Here is a 25,821-nt window from a genome sequence, read left to right on the forward strand (position 1 = left end):
CCCACATTTGAGGTAGGGTGAAAAATAGAATGGTCAGTGGCCCCTAAGGGCTTCCCAGGTAGCTCAGCTGGTAAAGAATCCACCTGCAATGCAGGAGACCCTGGTTCGATCCCTGAGTGGGAAAAATCCCCTGGAGAAGGGATAGGCTACACACTATAATATTCTTGGGCTTCCCTGGTGGCTCAGATGGTAAAGAATCTGCCTGCAATGTGGGAGACCTGGGTTCCATCCCTGGGTTGGGAAGATCCCCTGGAGGAGGGCATGGCAACCCACTCCAGTATTCTTGCCTGGAGAATCCCCATGGACAGAGGATCCTGGCAAGCTACAGTCCACGGGGTCACAAAGAAACCAACACGACTGAACGACTAAGAACAGTACAGTGGCTCCTAAACTGAGCAGTTCATTGAATACGCCTGAAAGAGTTATTAAAATTAAAAATGTTACCACCTCCAATTCTGCACAATCAGAATTTGTTTTTTTAAAACGATCACAAATCAAGGTGGAATTTTCGAATCCCTCAGTGATGGGCGTTGGGCAGGCCTCTGTTCATTCCCTTTTTTCTCAAAGTCCCCAAATTTTTAACCCGATAGCATCTCCTGCTTCTACCTCTCTTTTCTTTGAATCTGCTCCCTCTTTCCAGCATGGAGAAAGAAATGGCAACCCACTCCAGTACTCTTGCCTGGAAAATCCCATGGACGGAGGAGCCTGGTAGGCTGCAGTCCAAGGGGTCGCTAAGAGTCGAACACGACTGAGCGACTTCACCTTCACTTTTCACTTTCATGCATTGGAGAAGGAAATGGCAACCCACTCCAGTACTCTTGCCTGGAGAATCCCAGGGACAGGGGAGCCTGGTGGGCTTCCGTCTATGCGGTCGCACAGAGTCGGACACGACTAAAGCGATTAAGCAGCAGCAGCAGCTCTTTCCTGCAAAGCTCTCCTATCCCCTCCTCCCCTCCCAACTCCGCCTCCTAGCCCCGCCCACTCGGTCTCAGTCCCGCCCTCTCCCCGTCGCCGCTCCACCCCCTCTTCTGTCCGCCTCGCCCTCTTTTGGTTCCTCCTCGACGTTCTTCCGCTCTGCAGGCTGCCTCTTTCGTCTCTGAGTTGTGACGATTTCTCTGCGCCGGAAGAAGGGCCTGAAAACACTTTCGGAGTTATGGCGGCGGTCGATATCCGAGGTAACCTATGTTATCATCCTTTGTTTTCTGATTGTCTGGGACCTGGTTTAGGGATTTATAGCTCTTGAGGGCAAAATTCTGGTTCCTTTGTGATATCTGCCAAGCTCTTTTGATTTTTTTTTTTTCTGAACGACTCGAAGCTCAAATCTGGCGGAAAACTGCCTAGATTTTCGCAGTTGTGCAGGAGTCTCTTAGAAACGTTAAAACGAAGGGGCTTGGAAGAAACCCTGGGCTTTGAGCCCTGATAGCTGCGGTGTTGTTCTGCATACGTCTCCATCAGTATTGGTTGGGGCTCTCTATCCGGGTGAAGGAACGGCCTTTGGGTAGAGAAGGGGGTGGGGTAATAAGCCGCTGACAGGGTTTGGTTCATCCTTGGAACTTGGCCTGCTGTTGCTGCTAAGTCGCTTCAGTCGTGAATCCCGCCGTCCCTGGGATTCTCCAGGCAAGAACACTGGAGTGGGTTGCCATTGCCTTCTCCAGTGCATGAAAGTGAAAAGTGAAAGTGAAGTCACTGAGTCGTGTCCAACTCTCAGCGACCCCATGGACTGCAGCATACTAGGCTCCTCCGTCCATGGGACTTTCCAGGCAAGAGTACTGGAGTGGGGTGCCATTGCCTTCTCCTGGGGGCCGCCTTAATCCTGACGTTTGATACTCCTTTTTCTTTATTGACCAAATTGAAGTCTGGCACGTTCATTGCAAATATATTGTCATTTATATATTGTCAAAATGTCTAGTGATCTTCAGCATTTCTGAATAATGCTTACTATATGTTTTCCTTTCATTATAGGTGAGACTATCAAGCACCTAATTTCATTACTCGCTTGTTGTCAGAGAGCTTTGTTAGGGCCACGTCAACGCGCTCTCGCTTGCAATTGAATAAAAAATAAAAAGTGTATCAGACTGTTTAGTTTTCATAACTTTAGACTTCCCTGGTGGCTCAGCTGATAAAGAATCCACCTGCAAAGGGGGAGAACTGGTTCGATCCCTGGGTTGGGAAGATCCCCTGGAGAAGGGAAAGGCTACCCACCCACTCCATTATTCTGGCCTGGAGAATTCCATCACTGTATAGTCAGTCCATGGAGTCACAAAGAGTCGGACACGACTGAGCGACTTTCACTTTCACTTTTTATTTAGATTTGTTAAAGCCTCTAAGGCAAAGACTCTAAGGTGGGAATGTGTATGGTGTGTCAGAAGAGCAAGGATGCCAGTATGACTGAAGCCGAGTGAGTGAGGAGGCCGGAAGTAGAGGCGGTCAGAGAGAATTGGTGGCCTGGTCATCTAGAGATTGTAGGCGGTTGTAAGGGCTTTGGCTTTTCCTCTGAGTAAAAACGGAGAACCACGGGAGGGTTCTGACCAGAGAGGATGAACATAATGTAACTTACTTTTTCTTAGGGTCACTTTGGCTGCTGAGAACAGTGTAGGAGGGCAATGGTGAAATTAAGGAGGCTAGTTAGAAGGCCATTTTTGTAATGAATGGGGATTTGGGGATAGCTCAGACTAGGGTGGTAACAGTGCAGATGGCAAGAAGTTATTGGAGTCTGCTTGTTTTGGTAGTGTATTTTCTTTATTGGGCTGTGGCCTTAGGTAGTTTCTATGTGGGAGAGCTAAGGTATTCTATTTTACAGCCACACACCACCCAGTTAACTATTTTGTAGATGAACATCTTTGGATACTGGAGTATGTGTAAATTTATGACCAGTAGAGTAACTTATCCTTAGCCGTTAATCATGAATTAATGAGCTTTTTCTAACTCTTACCAGTCAGATCCTGTGCTAGTTTTGATTAGTAACCCACAGCCCCAGTTTCTTAAAAAGTCAGCATTTAACAGGAACACATTTGTATTTGTGGGTTATTAATAATTAATAATTGAAGTATATAGAAACTGCTCTGAGAACATAGAGAAAGAAACCATTATTTCTACCTTGGAAACTGGAGAAAGACTTTGCAGAGATTAGTAACATTTGAAATGAGTTTAATCTAACATGACCCTTTGAATTTTCTGGTAAACCTATACCCTTTTGAGAATAAAAGGTTTCTATTTTTTCCATAAAAGTGTATAAACTAGAAAAAAAAGAAAAAAGAGGCCCAAACTAGGACACCTTTGGTTGAGCCAGAAATAAGGTCAGTTGTATTGATCTTAAATGAAATTGACTACCAGCAGTACCACCATCATCGTCATAGTTGACACTGAATTTTTACAGTGTACTAAACCTTTTACATACATAATAATACCTGTTTTATAGATGAGAAAAGTGAGGCATGACGAGGTTAACTCGCCTGCTGTCTTATAGTTGTCAATACTTTTTCCTTGTGCCATTCTGCTGTGTGATGGTGAATTGTGGGCAGTGAAGTAGGAATACTGGAGCTAGATTGTGAAATGCTGTGTTAAAGAATTTGGACCTTGTTCTTTTAGACTGTGGATGCACTGCCGTTCTTTAAGAAGATTAAAGTAATAATTAAATTTTGCATAGAATATCATGATGTATTACGCAGCTCTCACTGAAAAATGTACAAGTTGGGCTTCCCCTGTGATCGAGTAGTTAATAATTTGCCTGCCAATCCAGGGGATATAGGTTTGATCTCTGGTTCGGGAAAATTCCACATGCCATGGGGCAGCTAACTAAGCCCATGTGCCAGGAAGCCACTGTAGTGAGACGCTGTCGCACTGCAGCGAAGCGTAGCCCGTGCTCTAAGCAATTAGAAAAAGCCCACTCGCAGCAACAGAGACCCAGCAGAGCCAAAAGTAATCAATCAATTTTTTTTTTTAATGTATAAGTGGCATTTTTAAGGCTGAATAGGATTGAGAGAAGATCTGGAGACAGGAAGCCCCGTAAGGAGGCTGCTGTCCAAGTGACACTTGGAAGATTAGATGTGATACTGGCAAAAGGAACGGAGAAGAGGAAATGAATTTGATTAGACTGCCTCTTCTACAGGACAGCACTCATTGTTCTACTGCTGCTGCTACTGCTGAGTCGCTTCAGTCGTGTCCGACTCTGTGCGACCCCATAGACGGCAGCCCACCAGGCTCCGCCGTCCCTGGGATTCTCCAGGCAAGAACACTGGAGTGGGCTGCCATTTCCTTCTCCAGTGCATGAAAGTGAAAAGTGAAGGTGAAGTCGCTCAGTCATGCCCGACTCCTAGTGACTGCATGGACTGCAGCCCACCAGGCTCCACCATCCATGGGATTTTCCAGGCAAAAGTACTGGAGTGGGGTGCCATTGCCTTCTCCGATTGTTCTACTAGTGGTCTCCAAATCTGTGGTATCAGCCCTAGCTTCTCTCAGAAATTCTCCTGACTCGGTATTTTGATTTTGAGGCAGCCGAGTGTAGAGGTGTGTGGGCTCTGGAGCTGAGCTGCCTGGTTTCAAATCTCAACTCTACCATTTAGTGGTTCTGTGACCTTGACGAGTTAACCTTGCTGTATTTCAGGTTTTTCTTTTATAAGCTAATATTAATAATAGTACCAATCTTGAGTTATTGGGTAAAGTAGTATCTGTACTGTTAGTGTTCAAAAGTGGTAAATACTGTTCTCTGTATTTATTTCCAGGTCATACTCACCTTTTTGTCTTTGACTAGTTTACTAAATGAAGAAAATATGACATAAAATTGCTGATCAGGAAACAGCCAGATGAAGAAAATTGTAGAGAGAATTTACTGAACAGTCTCTTGGATAATATGACATTTGTAATTTTTCCTAATTCTGAGAGTCTGATTCCATATGTAAACTCAGTGTATTCAAGCCAAATTCATTATACCTTCATAAATCATTTGCTGGTTCCTAAGCTCGCTGACTTTATAATTGGTCATTCAGAAAATTGTCTCTTTCCCCCCCTAAAAAATGTTTGTTTTTATCTTGCTGTATATTGCCATTGCCTTCCACTAGGTCCTCATCACCTCATGCCCATATCATTAATGCTCCATAATTGTAGAGAGGAAGAATCTATAATTATACATTTATTTGCTTTTGCAGATTATTTTTCTGCCTATGCTGAAATGATCTGTGATACTGTAATGGTTTGTCAATAACTTTTAACACCATATATACACAGTTACTATGTAAAGGAGAAACCAACCTCAAATTGTTCTTCTGCAGATGCTTTTATATGATTGTTCCTAAGTAAATAAAAAAGAAAAGTGTGAGAAAGTTGCTTTAAGGAAAACAACTTTAGTAACTGGACTGTGGTGTTTAAAGCTGAAAATAATGATTATCTTTAGTTGTTTTTCATTGGAAAACCTTTCTCTTTCTGAAAATGTTTTTTCCTGGCCTGTTAGATATTTGTTTATGGCATGGTCCATTTATGATGGGCCATCTCAGTGGTCTCTACTGATTGTTTGGTCGTTAACATGCTTCATCTATTCTTCCTCCTTCATTTTATAGTGTGCACAGCATGTCTTACCTTTGTGTAATTGCTTTTTCAATTTGATTCGTTTTCCTCTAAATTGCTTGTCACCTTGAATTAGGTCTGACTTCTTTATAGATGCCAGAAATAATTACAGTTTAGAAGAGATTGAAGTTTTCAGTTCTGCCTCCTTCAACCAGTATTATATAGGCAGTTTGACATCCATGACTTAATACCTAGTGGGATTTGGTACTGTCAGTGTTATGAAACATTGTAGCTGTTAACCAGTAAAAGCTCAGTTAAAGCTGTCTAGCCCTACTTTCCATGTCTGTCTTTTTCTTTTTCCATTTTGAACAATTTAAGGTTTAATTCTTTAAAATATGACATTGTATGGCTGTAATTAAGGGCATTCAACTTTTCATTTGCCCCCTTTACAACATTATTGTCTCATCTATAATAATAGCTTCCTAACTTATTTCTGTCTCTTTAATTGGAAGGTCTCAGACTAGTGGCAGTGGATGTGTTTTCTTTGGCATGAGTATTGTTTGAAAAATTTTGTATTAGTTGCCAACATTATAAAAACTCAGGATTTCCAATAAAGACTTCTCTAGATTTCAAGTCTTATAACTTCTTCACCTAGACCTTTAATCATGTATTTTTATATTTCCCTACCTTTGTATTTACATTCTCTCTGCTTGGAATTGCTTTGCTTCTCTTTTCTCCATGGTGAGCCTCTATTTATTCTTTAACATATCGTGTTAAAACTCACCTGCTAAAACCCACCTTCTCCTCACCCCAGGAAAACTCATTTCTGTTCCCTCAGGTGAGGTATTCTGCTCGCTCCACTGTGCTCCCATAACATACTTATTCACATCTTTATTATAGTTCTTAATGTTGTGTTTTCATTGTTTTCTTGCATACTTACCACTTCTGTTAGACTGTGAGGGTATATAGTTTAGGATCCATGACATTCTTAGATTCATAGTGCCTCCTCTGTTATATGCATAATAAATGTTTGTTGGATTGGATTTTTTTTCTCTTTTCTCATCTTTTATCATTTTGTTTCTTTTTTTGAAGATAATCTGCTGGGAATCTCTTGGGTTGACAGTTCCTGGATCCCTATTTTGAACAGTGGAAGTGTCCTGGATTATTTTTCAGAAAGAAGTAATCCTTTTTATGACAGGACATGTAATAACGAAGTTGTCAAAATGCAGAGGCTAACTTTAGAGCACTTAAAGTAAGTTATTAGTAAGAAGGTAGCATCTTTGCCAGCTACAGATTTTGTAATGAATATTTCTTTCCAGCTGTGGGTCATGAAGTACAGAGTAGAAGTTTTGGAAGAACCGGAGTTTTGTTTGTACAAGTTTGACATGCAAAGAAATTATTAGTAGTCACTTGGAACCTAGGAAGTCTTTTTTTTATAACTTCCTATATTATAGTCCATTTAAAATGCAGTAGATGTAGATGTCATTGATTTTAACAATGCAGCTCTGTTGTCCTTAACCAGGTAACTGTATTTATTATCTCCTCTACATCTAATTTAATGTCTTAAACCATAGTGCCGTTTATAGAAATTTTTTTTGTATGACAAGTAAAATTTTAGCCATACAAATACAAAGCAAGATTCTTCAGACTTCAGATGCTAAATAATTAAGAATTTATTACTGATACAGAAGTTTCTGAAACGGCTGTGTAATAGGGTTTTTCATCTGTCAGCTAAACATGGGGAGCGTGGATTCCAGGTAATTAAATTTCTGGTATTTTAAATAGCTTTTGTTGTGAGGTAAATATTTATGTTTACTGAAGCATCTTGATGTTGCTTTTAAATGTAGTATGTCAGAAGAAAATTTTTTGGAGGTGAGGATAAGGTTTGATGTTTTCTGTTTGGGTAGAATATATAGTAGAGATATATAATTAGGACAGATATAGTGTTCATGTATATTTTTATGTTTTATATATATTTGTATATCTTTTTGTTCAGGAAGCATCATGGGTATTTTAGTTGCCTTTTTTGAAATGTAAGTTCAGTGTACTTTCATGACTGAAAGTACTCTAACGTAAGTTCATCATGAATTTTTACAGAGAAATTTTATTGTTGTTTAAAAACCAAATCTTCCTTTATCTGTGCTCCACCTTCTTGGGAAAAACAGCCAGTTTTATTGAACAGCCAATTTTTAATATCACACATAGGCAGTTTATCCTATTTACAATGTTGCTCTGCTTTTATATAATAATTGAATGTTCTGCAGAATTGTTTGTAGGGCATTCATAGATCTCTGAATTTTTGCCTCCTGTTTTCAGTCAGATGGTTGGAGTGGAATACATCCTTTTACATGCTCAAGAGCCCATTCTTTTTATCATTCGGAAGCAACAGCGGCAGTCCCCTACTCAAGGTAAGATGTGCAAACTTCAGGTATTATTTTCTTCTTAAAATACCATGATATATTGACTCCTGAGCTGTATGTTCTTATGTTTTGGATTGCCTTCTGTTTTAGGGGTCTGTGGGAATCCATGTGTAGGCTTCCCATGCTTTCCCTTCTGTGAGGGGCCACACCAAGTCCACCCTCCCTCCAGTAGTGAAATGCACCCCCATGTGCATAAGATGTCTGCTCAGGGAAGACCCTTGGAGACTCTTGAGTCCAGAGTTTTTACTGAGGGCTGATCGTGTAGACATCCTCTGCCTGTCAGAAGTCTAGTCTCTCAGAAGGAAATCATGTCTAATTCCTGGTAGATGCAGTTGCACCAGATTCATAAAAGATCAGTTGAAAACCCTCATCGACACATTGAACCAGAAGTCTTTTTTGGGTTATGTTACCAAATAAAAACTTGCTTTAGAAATCGTATGGAGAGTATAGAGTTCAGACTTGATTTTGAATCAAAGAGCTAGTCACTCATTCCAGAGATGATCAGCTACATCTCCTAAATCACATGCTCTCTTCAAGACCTTTGAGAACAACCTTCACCCTGGTGTTGATTCCAGAGAATGACTTTGCTAATGAAGTTGTGTTCCAGAGTCAAGAATCCAAACTAACTTTCATAATCAAAGATCAGAGTCCCTCCCCAGGGACACAGTTTACATGATGGAAGGATTCCAGGTACAGAAGTGACCCATGATGACACCAGCCTCACTAGCAGCTGTTATTCCTTAGAACCTTGGACTGGAGCACAGAGCCAAGTTCAGTGCGTCTGATATCTTCATCCTGGACCCCAAATCTCTCGTGCTCTAAGGTCTTATTCCCTGAAGTGTGGTTGACTGACAGCAGCATTGGATCACTTAGGAATTTGTTAGAAATGCATTGTCCTTCCTTACTACTCAGAGTCTAATTTTAACAAGATACTCAGATGATTCAGATGATCAGTAAGTTTAAGAAGCACTGCTCCTGGAGCAAAAGTTAGTACACTTCTGTGGTGGTCCACATTACAAAGACGAAGTATTTAGGCTTTGTGGGCCTCACGGTCTCTGAGACTACTCCACTAGTGCTGTAGCAGCCTTAGATAATGATGGAAATGAAGGGGTGTGGTGATTTTTCTATATAACTTTATTTACAAAAACAGGAATTGGCAAATCCCACCTTAAGCTTTAATATGGGAAAAGGTCAAAGTTTTGTTCTCAAGAAAGTGTATTTAGCAGTTTGTGTGCATAGCTGTATTAATAAGCATTTGTTTCTCCCACTACTTTAGTTATCCCACTGGCTGATTACTATATTATTGCTGGAGTGATCTATCAGGCACCAGACTTGGGGTCAGTTATAAACTCTAGAGTGGTAAGTGTCGTTACATTCTTTAAACATTACAGAAAACTTCTAGCTGACCTACCTTGCTTCCAAGAATTAAACAGGAACTCTTCTCCCTTGGAATAAAGTGTTGACCATTAGAATGTCTTAAGCATTGCTTCCTGTGGGCCAGCTCCCTGTTCAAAGTATATACAACAGCCCCAGATACATAGTGATTCAGGTTCTGAAAAACAGAAGAATTACTGTCTTTGCACATGTAATACTGTAGTTACTTTGTAAATTATGGATGACTGATGAAAAGTTCAAAATTGGTTTTCCCTTTATCAGCTTACTGCAGTGCATGGCATTCAGTCAGCTTTTGATGAAGCTATGTCATACTGTCGATATCACCCTTCCAAAGGGTATTGGTGGCACTTCAAAGATCACGAAGAGCAAGGTAGGTGGGACACCTGGACCCTCCTAAAACACTTTTTGTTACTTGGAGGATGAAGCTGTTTTTCTTTCAAAAAATGGCTATCAGTGATTTCTTGGTGTGTTTTACCTCTTATAGGAAGAGTTCATAGCATGATAACATTGTCAGAGCTAGGTTTCCTGTAACTAGATGTGGTAGTCATAGCATTCCCTTAGCAACAGCAGGCATACATTTTAATCTCTTTGGTAAGTGACATCTTTGATAAGTTGATTCAAGGTTTTAAAATATTTAGAAAACATAAGGGAAATCAATGATGAAGAAAGAGTAGTGATAATATTTCCTTCGTACTTAACTCTTGAGTCATCTTGAAGCCTGGAACCTAAATCTGAGTCTTTGAACTAGGGGAGATGCTCTTAAAGCCATATCTCCAGATGATTACCAGTCTGTTTCTGATTTTTCCATATTAGCACCTGTTGTGATGCCAGGTGTAGTTTCCATAGCTGCTAATCCACTACTTGATTTGCACCATATTTTGCCGATAAAAATACTTCTAGAAACATATCCACAGCAGTATACCTATATTCTGTATTTCTCTTTAGAGAAATAGCAACTTAGGATGAATTACTATGGAAAAGGTAGCCTTGAAATAAAATTCAGACCCGTGGAATAAAGGGTCTTTGAGATGTAGTTGTATTTATTCTTGATAGTAGGTGCTGGCAACAACATTTGACTTAGGAAAGTTTGCATGAGTTGAATAAACTTCTCCCAAGAGCTCTTTCCCCTAATGAAGTATTTGAAATAAAACTTAAATGGAACCCCTCCTTTAGAAACAACCCACCAGCACATTGCCCTCCCAGGAAAACTCCCACACATGATTAATTTCAGAATTTCTCTTGTAAGTTCTTTTCTCTCTTCATGATCTTTTGTTGTCTGGTTTGTCCTGATTTTTAGTGGATTATAGTCTTCATAATTGAGTATGGTAACTAAAGTTTATGAAAATTACATTTTCCATTTGTGGGAAAAACAAATTTAATACACTTAAAGTAAACATAAGATAATTTCACACATAATCAGAATGTGTTAAATAATTATGGAAAATGTAGCCTTAAAGTTTTTCATAATTAAATAATTATGAAAACGTAAGAACAGTGTCTGTCCATGCTAAAATTGAAATATCTTTAAAAGATATGTCAGCTTTATAAATGTTAGAATTTTAACCTCATTTCAGAGTTTCAGTGCTTCTGTCCTTATGCTATGTTTAATGTACTTGGGGGGATTGCCTTTGGAATAGCAGCTATTAAAAAAATGAAATTTGAATACATTTGTGGCAGACAAAGATTTGTAAAATATAAGGCATCAAAGTAATTAGTGTTTTGATTTGGACTTCATATTTTAATAGATAAAGTCAAACCTAAAGTCAAAAGGAAAGAAGAACCAAGCTCTATTTTCCAGAGACAGCGTGTGGATGCTTTGCTTCTAGATCTTAGGCAAAAATTTCCACCCAAATTTGTGCAGGTAATGAGAATGCATGTGGTTAATTTTGATTCAACACTTTTTCTGACATTTTAATTTTTAAGTAAGAACTGTTTTGGATGTGATCTAAACATATTGATTTCCTCATTAGTTAAAAACTCTGAATCAAAAGAAAGTTTTTCAAGGACTTAATGGGAGAAGTGGGTAAAGGGAATCTTAATTAATACTGTTCTGTGCTCTTAAGTTTAATTCCTCATGGAATCCTCACAGACTGTGAGGCCTGCTTATAGATAATATATTCAGAAGGTTGCCGAAAGTGTTGGTAACAAAACTGGAATTTGGAACTCCTGCTGTCACTCTGTATGCTACCTTCTAGCCTGAATATAGTGGATATTTAAGTCGTTAAATTATAGAATAGTTTAAACTTTTGTAACACAATAGCACATTTGACGACAAATGGAGGAGGCAAGAGTAAAAATAAATAGGCTTATATCGTACTGGTGTTGAAATTAAAATGAATTCTATTATGTTATTTTGGGTATTCCAACAGCAATAGCAGGTCTACTGAATGAGCTTTGGCAGAGAAGTAGGTGTGAAATGGAATATGTGAACATGTTATTCTTATGATTTGTCTCAGCTCTTATTTGTCTTTACAGGATTGTATACACACACAGTCATAGATGGGCTTCCCTCATAGCTCAGTTGGTAAAGAATTGGCTTGCAATGCAGGAGACCTGGGTTCGATCCCAGGTCAGGAAGATCCCCTGGTGAAGGAAATGGCAACCCACTCCAGTATTCTTGCCTGGAGAATGCTATGGACAGAGGAGCCTGGTGGGCTACAGTCCATAGGGTAGCAAGAGTCAGATACAACTTAGATACTTAGACTTAAGATCATAGATACTGTTTTTCTTGTTGAGGGCCTATTTGAGAGATTTTCAAGGGTAGTTTCTGATTGAGATTTTTCACACCCTGAGATGACTGTAGAACAGACCTCCCCTTCCCCCTTCGTTGACTCTGCTGGATGAAATGTGCTGTTGGAATGGCGATACGGTACTGAAGGGAGCAGAGGCTCGGTTGGAACTCAAAGTCAGTTTAGGGAAATCTCATTAATTACACTTGAAGATGAAACAGTGTCTGTTGAATAAATATATCAGTGAATTACAACTGTATGTAAGACAATGAGTAGTGACTACAGAGTGTAAGAGATTAGGTGTGGTTGACCATTCATTCTGTGAGTACATAATATATACTAGGAATGTTGGAGGCAGAACATCTAGACCCACACAGTACAATAGACCCTCAGCACATGTGACTATTGTGCATTTGAAACACACCTAGTCCATATTGAGTTGTGATATGTGTGGAAGACATACTGGGTTCAAGGACTTAGTATGTAAGAATATGTATAAAATATCTAGTTTAAAAATATTGGTTATATGTCTAGGACACTATTTGAAATACATTTGGTTAAAAATATTAAAGTTCATCTGTTTCTGAAAATGTGACTACTAGAAATTTTTAAATTACATATATAGTTGCATTTGTGGCTCACTTTTTTTTTTGGCATTGTTGATTTAGAAAAGGGAAATGGAAAATGCAAAACAAGAAACATGAAAATGATGAAAATATACTCAGAAACCAAGAAAATCCCTTGTTTGTTCTTTTGCTAATTTCCTGAGGTGGAAAGTTATGTTTTCTGAGATCTTTCCTTCTTTTTAATGAAGGGTTTTATCACTGTAAACGTCCCTCTTAGTACTTCTTTTGCTGTCCTATAAGTTCTGATATGTTATGTTTTCAATTTCATTTCTCTCCATATAATTTCTGATTCTCCTTTTTTATTCCTTCTTTGGCCTATTGGTTGTTCCGGAGTGTGTTGTTTAACTTCCACTGATAGAGACTAGAAAAATAATAGAAAAGAATCAATGGTACACCAGAAACTAACACAACATTTTAAATCAACTATGCTTCAATTTAAAAAACAAGCAAACAATAAAAAGGCAAAGGAACTAAGAGCTGGTGTTTTCAAAAGATAAATTGACTAAATTTTAGCTAGACTAACAAAAAAGACTCAAATAAAATTTGAGACATTACTACTGAAGCCACAGAAATAAAATGATCATAAGAGACTACTGTAAACAGTTTATATGCCAAGAAATTGGATAACCTATAAGAAATTCCTTGGTACATGACCTACCAAAGACTGACTCATTAAGAAATAGAAAATCCGAACAGACCAATAATTGAGTAAGGAGACTGAATCAGTAATCTTAAACCTCTCAACAAAGAAAAGTCCAAGAAGAGATGACTTCATGGGTGAATTCTACCAAACATTTAAAGAGAATTAACACCATTCTCAGACTCTTCAAAAAAACTGAAGAGGAGCAAACACTTCCAGATTCATTTTATGAGGCCAGCATTGCTCTGATACCAAAGACACAGACACTACAAGACAAGAAAACTGCAGACCAATATTCCTAGTAAAAATAGGTGTAAAAATTCTCAGTGAAATACTAGCAAATTAAGTGCAGTAGCCCATTAAGAGGATCATATATCATGATCAAGTGGGATTTATCCCTGGGATGCAGAGATAGTTGAACAAACCAAAATCAATCATTATAGTACACTACATTATCAGGATGAAGAATAAAAATCCCACAATCATCTCAATAGATGCAGAAGAAGCAGCTGGGAAAATTCAGTATCCTGTTACGATGAAAACAAAGGTATGAAAGGAACATACCTCAACATAATAAAAGCCATTTGTAACAGACCCACAGCTATCATATTCAGTCGTGAAGAACAAAGCATTTTCTCTTAGGATGAAAAACAAGACAAAGATCACATTCTCCATACTTCAATTCAACACAGTATTAGAAGGCCTAGCTAGAGAAATTAGGCAACAAAGAAATAAAGGGATTCAAATAGGAAAGGAGTAAAATTGTCTGCTTGCATAGCACAACCTATGGCTCCATTAAAAAACTGTTAGAACCAATACATGAATTCAGTGAAGTTTCAGGATATAGAATCAATATCCCCAAATCAGTTGCATGTCTGTATACTAACAACAAACTATCAGTAAAAGTAGTAAGAAAATTCCATATAAAATAACATCAAACAACACTTGGGTATAAACTTTTTATTATCAACTTTATTGAGATATAACTGGTGTACAGTGTAGTGTAAGTTTAACATGTACAACTTGTGGATTTGATACACTTATATATTGCAAAATGATTTCCTCCATAGCATTAGCTAATACCTCTGTCATGTCACATAATTACTATTTCTCTTTTATGGAGAGTTCATTTAAGTTTTACTCTCTTGTTCAGTTACTCAGTCATGTCTGACTCTTTGCAACCCCGTGGACTGCAGCACGCCAGACTTCCCTGTCCTTCATTGTCCCCTGGAGTTTGTTCAAACTCTTGTCCATTGAATCAGTGATGCCATCCAACCATCTCATCCTCTGTTGTCCCCTTCTTCTCCTGCCTTCAGTCTTTTGCTGCATCAGGATCTTTTCCAGTGAGTCAGCTCTTCACGTCAGGTGGCCAAAGTATTGGAGCTTCAGCTTCAGCATCTTCCTAATGAATGTTCAGAGTTGATTTCCTTTAGAATTGATTGGTTTGATCTCCTTACTCTTAGCAACTTTCAAATATATACTACAGTAATATTAGCAGTAATCACCAAGTTGCACATTAGATTCCCAGACCTTATTTCTTCTTTTACCTTTGACCAGCATCTCCCCATTTTCCCCACTCCTCAACCACTGGCGGGAACCACTCTGTTCTCTCTGAGTTTAAATATTTTTGATTTCCACATATAAATGATACCATATTTGGCTTTCTCTGTCTGACTTATTCAACACTTAGTATAATGCTCTTTCAGTTCATCTGTTTTTTCACAAATGGGAGGATATCCTTTCTCACAGCTGAATAATATTCCAGTGTGTGTGTGTATCACAGAAGTCTCTCTCTCACACACACACACATCACATCTTTATCCTTTCTGTTGACAGATGTATAGGTGGTTTCCTGTATCTTAACTTTTGTGAATAATGCTTCAGTGAACGTGGAAATGCAGGTATCTGTTCAAGAATTTGTGTTTATTCCCTTTGAATATATACCCAGAAATGGGGTTGCTGGGTCATATGATAGTCCTGTTATTAATTTTTAGGGGAACTTCCATACAGTTTTCTATAGTAGCTATACTAGATTTCCACCACCAGTGCACAAGTGTTCCTCCCCTCCTTTTTTTTTAAAAATATTCTCACCAGTTGTCTTTTTTCTTTTTTTAATTGAAGTGTCATTGTTTCACAGTGCTGTGTTGGATGATTAGTGATGTTGAGCACCTTTCATGTATCTGTTGGCCATCTGTGTCTTTTTGGAAAAATACCTATTCAGGTCCTCTGCCCAGTTTTTAACTGAGTTGTTTGTTTTATGCTGTTAACTTGTATGAGTTCTTCATATATATTGTGGATATTAACTTCTTATCAGATACGAGATTTGCAAATATTTCCTTCCATTTTGTAGATTGCCTTTTCATTTTGTTGATGATTCACTTTGCTGTGTAGAAGCTCTTTGGTTTGATGTATATAGTCCCATTTGTTTATGTTTGCTTTTGGTGTCATACCCAAAAAGTCATCACCAAGACTAATGTCAAGGAACTTACTGTCTATTCTTTTGGGAGTTTTATGATTTCAGGTCTTACATTCAGGTCTTTAATCCATTTGAGTTAATTTTTGTGTGTGGTGTAAATTGACCATATAAACATGGGTTTATTTCTGGGCTCTCTATTTTGTTCCATTGCTCTGTATCTGTTTTTATTCCAATACCATACTGTTTTGGTTTCTGTGGCTTTATAATATAGTTTGAAATCTGAGTTATCTGTACTCCCACATTTGTAATTATTGTGAATATTTTAGCATTATTCACAATAGCCAAAATCTGGAAGCAGCCATAATGTCCATCAACAGATGAATGGATAAAGAAACTGGGATAAGGCCTTTGGGTAAAGATGGCAGAGCATGGTTACAGCTTTTCACTGACAACATTCAGCCTGTCTGGTAAACTTGTCCAGATAGATTATGCTTTGGCTGCTATAGCTGGAGGAGCTCCTTCAGTGGGAATTAAAGCTGCAAATGGCATGGTCTTGGCAACTGAGGAGAAACAAATCCATTCTGTATGATGAGCGAAGTGTCCACAAAGTGGAACCATCACCAGGCATATAGGTTTGGTGTATAGTGGCATGGGCCCAGATTACAGGATGCTTGTGCACAGAGCTTGAAAACTAGCTCCACAGTACTATTTTGTTTACCAAGAACCCATTCCCACAGCTCAGCTGGTCCAGAGAGTAGCTTCCATGATGCAGGAATATACCCAGTCAGGTGGTGTTCACCCATTTGGAGTTTCTTTACTTATCTGTGGTTGGAATGAGGGATGGCCATATTTATTTCAGTCAGATCCATTTGGAGCTTACTTTGTCTGGAAAGCCACAGCAATGGGAAAGAACTATGTGAATGGGAAAACTTTCCTTGAGAAAAGATACAGTGAAGATCTGGAACTTGAAGATGCCATTCATACAGTCATATTAACCCTAAAGGAAAGCTTTGAAGGGCAGATGACAGAAGATAATATAGAAGTTGGAATCTGCAACGAAGCTGGATTTAGGAGGCTTACTCCAATTGAAGTTAAGGATTATTTGGAAGCATCTGCTTGCAATGCAGGAGACCCCGGTTCGAACCCTGGGTTGGGAAGATCCCCTGGAGAAGGCAGTGGCAACCCACTCCAGTACTCTTGCCTGGAAAATCCCATGGATGAAGGAGCCTGGTAGGCTACAGTCCATGGGGTTGCAAAGAGTCAGACATGACTGAGCGACTTCACTTATTGCATAATAATGCAAATAATTAAGTGACTGAAAATCCAGAACTTCAGATAACTTCTCTACTTAAACATGTTTAAAGTATCTTTTGTTTTGCAGACTTTTTGCATACTTATTTCTACATTGTTTGATGGACTGATATTTTTTATAACTCATAATAAACTCTTAAATTAACTTCCAAAAAAGAAAAAACCTGTGGGATAGACATACAGTTAAATATTATTCAGTCTTAGAAAAAGAAGGAAATTGTACTATTTGTGATACCATGGATGAACCTGGGAGATAATTGTCCCAAGTGAGATAAGTCAGTCACCAAAGGATGAATACTGTATGGTTTCCCTTATATGAGGTATCCAAAGTATTCAATAGTCAGACTTACAGGTGTAGAAAACATTATAGTGGTTTCCAGAGGATGAAGGAAGAGGAAAATGAGGAGTTGTAAAAAGGATGTAGTTACAGCTCTATAAAGATGAATAAGTTGTAGAGATAGGCTGTATAACATACTGCTTATAGTTGACAGTATGGTGTTGTGCATTTAAAAACTTGCTAAGAGGGTGGATCTCATGTTGAGTGTTCTTCAGTGCACGCACACAAACACACAGAACTCCAAACTAAAGGAGCAAAAGGAATCTTGGAGGTGATGGGTATATTTATTACCTTGATTGTGATGATGGTATCACAGTATATGTATATGTCCAGACTCACCAAGTTGTGTATATCAAATATGTGCTGTGTTTTTGCATGTCAGTTATACTGCAGTGTAGTTGTAAAAAAAAAAAAAAGGAACCAGAAAATACTCTGAAGTTTGATTACTTTTACATGTTTTATGAAGGAAAGAGTGGTGAAATATGAGACTTAAAAATTGGATTAAAGTCATATTTAGAAGAACTTTATATGCTCCACAAAGGAGTTTATTGTTAACTCTATAGTCCAGTGTTGTCACTATTTTAAACCCATAACCCAAGAGTCATACGGGATATACTCTTTTGTTTAAACAGTGAAAACGCAGCAATGTTTGTGATGTTTCTGCCCTAGGAAGTCTGTTAGAGACTTGGTGCCCAGGTTTCGGGAGGTTTTTCAGGCGCCCTTTACCTAACACGTGGGCTTCTCAGGTGGCACTAGTGGTAAAGAACCTGCCTGTGAATGCATGAGACATGAGATGTGGGTTCAGTCCCTGGGTTGGGAAGATACCCTGGAGAACGGCCTGGCAACCCACTCCAGTATTCATACCTGGAGGATCCCATGGGCAGAGGAGCCTGGCGGGCTCTAATTCATAGAGTGGCTCAGAGTTGGACACAACTGAAGGGACTTAGCACCCACGCACCTAGCACATACCAAAATTCCACCACACTCTTTGAAGGAAGCAAAAACAGCGTTGTAAATACAGTCTAGGCATAATTAACTGCCGTTATCAGTTAGGAAATGGTGGGAACCTTCCTGAAATCCAAGTTTCCAGATACCATCAGAGGCCAACCTTGCAAGTTGCCCTTTTAAGGATTGAAGCCTCAGGCCTTCTGTGTTAACCTTTTCTGTACAGTGGGTAATAATGGGGAATTCAGTTTTGGGCTTATTAAGTGTAGTGGTTCCCAGAACTTGTAGTTGGAGTGGGTTGGTAGGCAGTAGACAGCCTGACTCTGGAGCATGTGATAACAGAAAATTTTGAAGCCTTTATTCATAGGAATAGAAAAGAAAGCTTAGGGAGGGCATGTAAATTCAGAAGGAAATTCAGAAAACAAACAGAGGTATTGCCAACTGCCAAGTCACTTCAGTCGTGTCCGACTCTGTGCGACCCCATAGATGGCAGCCCACCAGGCTCCCCTGTCCCTGGGATTCTCCAGGCAAGAACACTGGAGTGGGTTGCCATTTCCTTCTCCAATGCATGAAAGTGAAAAGTGAAAGTGGAGTCACTCAGTCGTGTCCGACTCTTAGTGACCCCATGGACTGCAGCCTACCACGCTCCTCCGCCCATGGGATTTTCCAGGCAAGAGTACTGGAGTGGGGTGCCATTGCCTTCTCCGAAATAGAGGCATTAAGTGTTCTAAAGAACACTTTTATTCTGAGATGACAGGGAAGTATAGAGAAGTATTTTCCATGTATGTATGTCTGCATGTAAAAGTATTATAAGTTTGAAGGTAGGTAGAAGGGAGAGAGTTTGGGATGTTCACGCCTTCCTTGGCTGATGGTGAAGGGTAGGTTGTGAGCCTTGAGGATGAAGAAGGAGCAGGGGAGGAGGAAAATGATTTAAAGCATTTAAATTGGGTAGTGAGATCCCAGAGATGACAGGGCCCACTCAAGTAAAAGAATTGCCATGCTGAATGAAGGATCTGACCTTGTTGCTGACGCCTAGTGCACCCGTCATTTTTTCCTGCAGTTTGATTTCTAATAGTGCCCTCACTCAACAGAAGTCTCATATTCAGAGAAAAATACCTCTATTTCTTTACTTCCAATACCTGCCAACTTTAAAAATCAGTCATCCAGATTTCATTCCGCTTGTTTCCCCTAAGCAAGTAAGTCTATGGAGTTTTGAAAAGCTTCATTATTCCCTCTCATTGGATTCTTCTTAGCTACTTTTTAAAAATATTGTAGCCTCAGTGCAGACACAAAGGACTTTGTTGATGTTCAAGGTTTTTCCCTTTTTAAAACTTTTGATTCTTTTGTTCTAGTTTTACATTTGTGTCTTTTTGGAACTAGGGGATAAGAAGTAGAAAATAAGTTTACTTTTTATGGTACATGGATAGTAGTTCTTCTTCATGAAGTCATTTATAATATAATTTGCATGCAAGTATAATTTTAATGAAAATTATGAAGTCAAGAAGAAGAAAGCTTTGCTAACGTTCCCTGTTTTTTTTCTCCTTTTCCTCCACCTCCCTCCCCTATTCTTTCTTAAAATTACAGCAGAAGTCTGGAGAAAAGCCTGTCCCAGGTATGGTTCATCTGATAATTCTTATTAAACTTGAAATAATAATAACTACAACATGTGAGATGAATGGTCATTTTGTCCTTTTAGACTTTCTAATGGTAATTTGTTACTCCTAACCTTTATTTTGCTTTGCTGAATGGCCAAAAGATGGTGCTTTTGTGGTAATTATAGTAATATTTAAAAGATGAATTAGAGTGGGATGAATAGGTATTGAGGATGTGTGGAAAAGCGGAGGTGATCTGAGGTTGTATCATAATTTGCTTGTATTACCAGGTTTGGGGTTTTACCAGGTAAAATGAATTGGTTCTTAAACATCTGCCTGATGAAACAGCTAAATCTAGAACTTGGGATAAGTAGTTTAAATGAATTTGAGAGTCTGAACCATTCATGTTAACCATTGTCTAAACTGGTCTCATCCCTCCACCCACCATCCCCTCCAAAAAATATCTGCTTTGGTGTCTAGTGGATCAGACAAAGAAAGAGGCAGAGCCTCTACCAGAGACTGTAAAATCTGAGGAGAAGGAGACCGCAAAGAATGTGCAACAGACAGTGGGCACTAAAGGCCCGCCTGAAAAACGAATGAGACTTCAGTGAGTATTGGAGAAGAGAGAAGCTGGCAAGACTCCTCTTGTCCACGGTTTACCTCATTATTGTGACAGGCTCTTGAACTTTAAAATTCTTTGTCACAATCATTTGTATAGAATGTGCTTATCCTTTAAGAAAGAATGTTAAGGATGCTCATGCTTTCAACCTAAATATTTTTAATGTATCTTTTGTAACCTTTTCCCTTCTGGACTTAAGGAGCTTCCTGTCTCACATGTTTACTGCTATATATGTTTAAAAACAAAATAAAGGTGTTTGCATAAATTACTGTATCTTGACTCCCCCCCCCCCCATTTTCCCTCTGAAATATTTCCAGGTACATTTTGCAAACACAAAGGATTTTTGTTAAAGTAGTAACTAAGCTGATTTTCTATTCTTAGTTGCATACTCCTCAGTATTAAAATAGTAAAGTTAATACTGTGAAAATAAAGGGAAATGTGAAAGATAAAGGGAAAACAACCTTATTCATTGAAACCACTGTCCCACAAATACTGTAGCAATGTGTGAATTTTCCTTGTCTTCTTTTTCTATGTATAGATTCTTCTTTTTTTTTTTTTTGGCTTCACTGTGTGGCATGGAAGCATGGAGTCTTAACCACTGGACCACCAGGAAAGTTCCTGTGTGTAGATATTTTTAAAACCATAGTTTGTAATTTTTCTCTCCATACTGTTTCGCTGTATCGTGGTTTGTCTGTTGCATGCACTGTGCCATGGTTACTTAGTTTTTATAGACTGTTTATAGTCTATTGACCAAATAGTTCCTGTGAATGATTGTCTCTGTTTTCTTAAACTCTCCCTGTGTTGCACTCAAGCTTTTCCCAGTCTGCATTGTTTAAATAAGACTAGTGATTTCGGGGCTTTCCAGGTTGTGTTAGTGGTAATGAACCCGCCTGCCAATGCAGGTGAGATGCAAGAAACACAGGTTTGATCCTTAGGTTGGGAAAGTCTCCTGGAGGAGGACTCAGCAACCCATTCCAATATTCTTGCTTGGAGAATCCCAGGAACAGAGGGGCCTGGCAGGCTGCAGTTCATGTGGTCGCACAGAGTTGGACACGACTGAAACTACTTAGCGCACACACACACAGTGATTACATTTAGCATTTATTTCCTTAGTATAGACTCCCAGCAGTAGAATCACTAGAATCTGCACTTTTTTTTGCTGTCAGTCCATATTGCCAGGTTGTTTTTCTCAAAAGTTTTGCTGTTACTACTGTAACAGCAAAATATGAAAATACTAACTTCTCCAGAATCTCGCCAACACTAAGTATTGTAGTACACATTTTTAGTGCAAAGTAACAAAAAAATGGTGTTTCATTATTTTAACTGGTTGAATAATTTCTTATCTTTGATTTGAAATATCTAATTTTCTGAATTGTGTAAGATTTTTTAATTTTGACAATTTCAGGCTTATAGAAAAGTTACAGATAATTGTAGAAATAGTACAAATAATTTCTCCATATATACCTTTTGCCCACGTTCCTCGTGTATTAACATTTTCCACGTTTGTTTATTCTTCAATCTTTGTCTCTCTCCTTGTCCCTCAGTCCTGCTGTCTCTCTCTCTCTGTATGTGTGTGAATGTGTATTATTGTTTAGTTGCTCAGTCATGACCAACTCTTTTGCAGTCCCGTGGACTGTAGCCCACCAGGCTCCTCCATCCATGGGATTTTCCAGGCAAGAATACTGGATTGGGTTGCCATTTCATTCTCCGGGGGATCTTCCAGACCCAGGGGTGAAGCCTGTGTCTCCTGCATTGGCAGGTGGATTCTTTACCACTGAGCCATCAGGGAAGCCCCGTGAGTGTGTATGCATATGTATAATACATATATACACCTCTTATTCTGAATTGAGAGACAGCTGCAGTCATGATACCCATTTCCCCTGAGAATTTTATTGTACATTTCCTAAGATCAAGGACATTCTCTTATGTAGTCTTGGCACAGTTACCAAAATTAAACCAGTATGATACCATTATCTAATCTGTAGGTCTTTTTTAGGTCTTGCTAGTGGTGCCAAGAATGTCAGCAAAAGAATATCCTGAAATGTACATTAGATTTAGTTGCCTTGTCTCTCTGGTCTGCTTTAATCTGGAACAGTTCTTTAATCTTCCTTGTTTTTCATGACTTGATATTTAAAGAGTTTGGGCCAGTTATTTTGTTGAATGTCTCTTAGTTTGCGTTTGTTTGATATGTTTTCATAATTAAATTCACCTCATGTACTTCTGTTAGGAATACTATGGAAAAGATGCTTATGGAGCCATGAGCTGTCTATTTATTCCATTGCTGGTGATGTTAACTTGGAATACTTGGTTAAGGTAGTGTTTGTCAGGTACTCCACTGTAAAGTTAGAATTTTTCTTTTCATAATTTTAAGTATCATGAGGTGGGGGTAGTGGGTGGGGGAGTAGTTTGAGGCTCTGTAAATACCATGTTATTCCTCAAAACTTTACCCTCCGGCAGCTTTCATTGATCATTCTTACCTGAATCATTTATTACTATTAGGGTTGCCAGATGGTGGTTTTCTAATTCCTGCTTTCTTTCTGTGCTTATTACTTGGCTTTCTGTTATAAATAAGAGCTGCACCCGCACCCTCCCCCCCGTACTTACTTGTTTATATCACTATAGACACCTGGAATTGTATTTGTTCAATGTGTTGTTATTTCTTCACTGTCATTAACTTATACTGATGCTCAAATTGTGCCAGATTGGGCCAGTGGGAACCGGTTCAAACTGATTGCTGTGGTCCTTTTGACATAACCCTGTCATTCATTGAGTATCTTCTTTTGTGTTTTGGCACAATAAGATACCCCAAGTTCATCTCAAAAACCCTAGAGTCAGCCATTTCTCTAAGGATCCCTCCTTCTTTTTAATAGAGAATATATTTGGAAATCAAGATCTGTGTGCTAGGTGTGTTCATTTGCTACTGGGGTGCCATGGCTTCTGGGCTTTTCTAGCTGATAAAGAATTAAGAAATAGATAAATACTGGGACATCTCTGGTGGCCTGGTAGTTAAGACTCCATGCTGCCATTACAGGGGGCATGGGTTCAATCCCTGGTTCTGGAAGTAAGATCCTGCATGTTGCATGGCATGGCCAAAAAAAAGAAAAGAAATGTGTGTGTGTGTGTGTGACATGAATGAATACACATACGTCCGCACACGTATCTGTTTATTCTGTATATATTAAAAGGTACCCCAAAAATCACTGCAGATGGTGACTGCAACCATGAAATTAAAAGACACTGCTCCTGGGAAGGAAAGCTATGACAAACCTAGACAGCATATTAAAAAGCAGAGACATCACTTTGCTGACAAAGGTCCATATGGTCAAAACTATGGTTTTTCCTGTAGTCATGTACGTATGTGAGAGTTGGACCATAAAGAAGGTTGAACGCCAAAGAATTGATGCTTTTGAACTGTGGTGCTGGAGAAGGGTCTTTTGAAAGTCCCTTGGACAGCAGGGAGATCAAGCAATCTTAAAGGAAATCAAGCCTGAATATTCATTGGAAGAACTGATGCTGAAGCTGAAGTTCTAACCCTTTGGCCACTTGGTGTGAAAAGCCAACTTTGGGAGATGGTGAGGGATAGGGAGGCCTAGCTTGCAGCAGTCCATGGGGTCACAGAGTCGAACATGACCAGGTGACTGAACAGCACCATTACCACCCATCATATGTATCTTGTTGAGGCTGAAATTAGTATTTCCTGATGATTTAGTGATCTTAATTAAGCATTCTTTCCTGTGACTATTGACTATTTGAATATTCTTTTTTGTGAAGTGTGTCCATTTTTGTGAAGTATGTTTTGTCTGTTTGTCTCCCAGAGTCAAAAGAGTCCTTTGTATGCATGGACAAGAGTCCTTACATGTATTGTTTTTAAATGTATCTTTAAAGCCAGAGTGTAAGTCCACTGTGGCTTGCCTTCTTACCCTTTAATGGTGACTTTAAATGATCATGAGAAACCCTGGGCTGGAAGAAGCACAAACTGGAATCAAGATTGCCGGGAGAAATATCAGTAACCACAGATATGCAGATGACACCACCCTTATGGCAGAAAGTGAAGAAGAACTAAAGAGCCTCTTGATGAAGGTGAAAGAGGAGAGTGAAAAAGTTGCCTTAAAGCTCAACATTCAGATCATGGCATCTGGTCCCATTACTTCATGGCAAATAGATGGGGAAACAGTGGCTGACTTTATTTTTGGGGGCTCCAAAGTCACTGCAGATGGTGATTGCAGCCATGAAATTAAAAGACGCTTGCTCCTTTTAATGGAAAGTTATGACCAACCTAGACAGCATTAAAAAGCAGAGACATTACTTTGTCAACAAAGGTCTGTCGAATCAAGGCTATTGTTTTTCCAGTGGTCATGTATGGATGTGAGAGTTGGACTATAAAGAAAGCTGAGTGCCAAAGAATTGATGCTTCTGAACTATGGTGTTGGAGAAGACTCTTGAGAGTCCCTTGGACTGCAAGGAGATCCACCCAGTCCTTCCTAAAGGAAATCAGTCCTGGGTGTTCACTGGAAGGACTGATGTTGAAGCTGAAACTCCAATCCTTTGGCTACCTGATGTGAAGAGCTGACTCATTTGAAAAGACCCTGATGCTGGGAAAGATTGAGGGCAGGAGAATGGGACGACAGAGGATGAGCTGGTTGGATGGCATCACTGACTCAATGGACATGAGTTTGGGTGAACTCCGGGAGTTGATGATGGACAGGGAGGCCTGGTGTGCTACAGTCCATGGGGTTGCAAAGAGTTGGGCACGACTGAGCAACTGAACTGAACTGAAAAATGATCAAGCGTTTCTAATTTTAACATAGCTTAGTCATTCTCCTCCGTTATTAATGCTTTTTTATGTCTTGTTTGAGGTTTTTCTCTACATTGCAGTTATGAAAATGTACTCTTCTGTCATCTACAAGCTTCATTATTTTGCATTCTCCATTGCCTGTAAAGTCACAATAGGGAGGAGCATACTCCAACCAATAGTTGCAATGTTTTTCATCATTACATACTCTCTTAATGACATTTCTCTAATTTACAGAGTTGAGGGTCGAATAACTGACACAGCTCCTTATATATACCTTGCCTAGAGCACGCAGGGTGCCATCTTTTACTTCTCCAATATCAACTGTATCTTTCCTGAAGTGGGAGCTGGCTTCCTAATACTTGATACCTTTAACAGTGTCATCTGAATTATATCATTGTGTTACTTTAGATTGGGAATTATTTATATATTCACGCTTTACTCCTTCACACAAAACATTTGAAGGAAGACATCTTCTGTATGTAGAATTTCCACACCAT

General features: G+C 39.1%; 1 protein-coding gene and 1 pseudogene across 2 annotated transcripts; both read left to right on the forward strand.

The window, feature by feature from the left end:
- Positions 1,073-20,797, forward strand: MED6 (mediator complex subunit 6). Of its 2 annotated transcripts, XR_001918648.1 has the most exons (9): positions 1,073-1,175; positions 6,592-6,751; positions 7,816-7,907; positions 9,196-9,278; positions 9,576-9,684; positions 11,060-11,175; positions 15,146-15,210; positions 19,903-19,930; positions 20,391-20,473. XR_001918648.1 is itself a non-coding variant. In XM_005686030.2 (8 exons), exons 1-8 carry the CDS (start codon positions 1,154-1,156, stop codon positions 20,519-20,521), a joined length of 741 nt encoding a protein of 246 aa, XP_005686087.1. In that variant the 5' UTR covers positions 1,073-1,153; the 3' UTR covers positions 20,522-20,797. The 2 variants fall into 2 exon arrangements, 1 of the variants encoding a protein (XP_005686087.1); XM_005686030.2 differs by lacking the exon at positions 15,146-15,210 and having other exon boundaries at positions 20,391-20,797.
- On the forward strand, positions 15,953-17,138 carry LOC102172816 (annotated as a pseudogene).

Source organism: Capra hircus, chromosome 10, assembly GCF_001704415.2.
Source record: "Capra hircus breed San Clemente chromosome 10, ASM170441v1, whole genome shotgun sequence".
Taxonomy (NCBI): Eukaryota; Metazoa; Chordata; class Mammalia; order Artiodactyla; family Bovidae; genus Capra; species Capra hircus.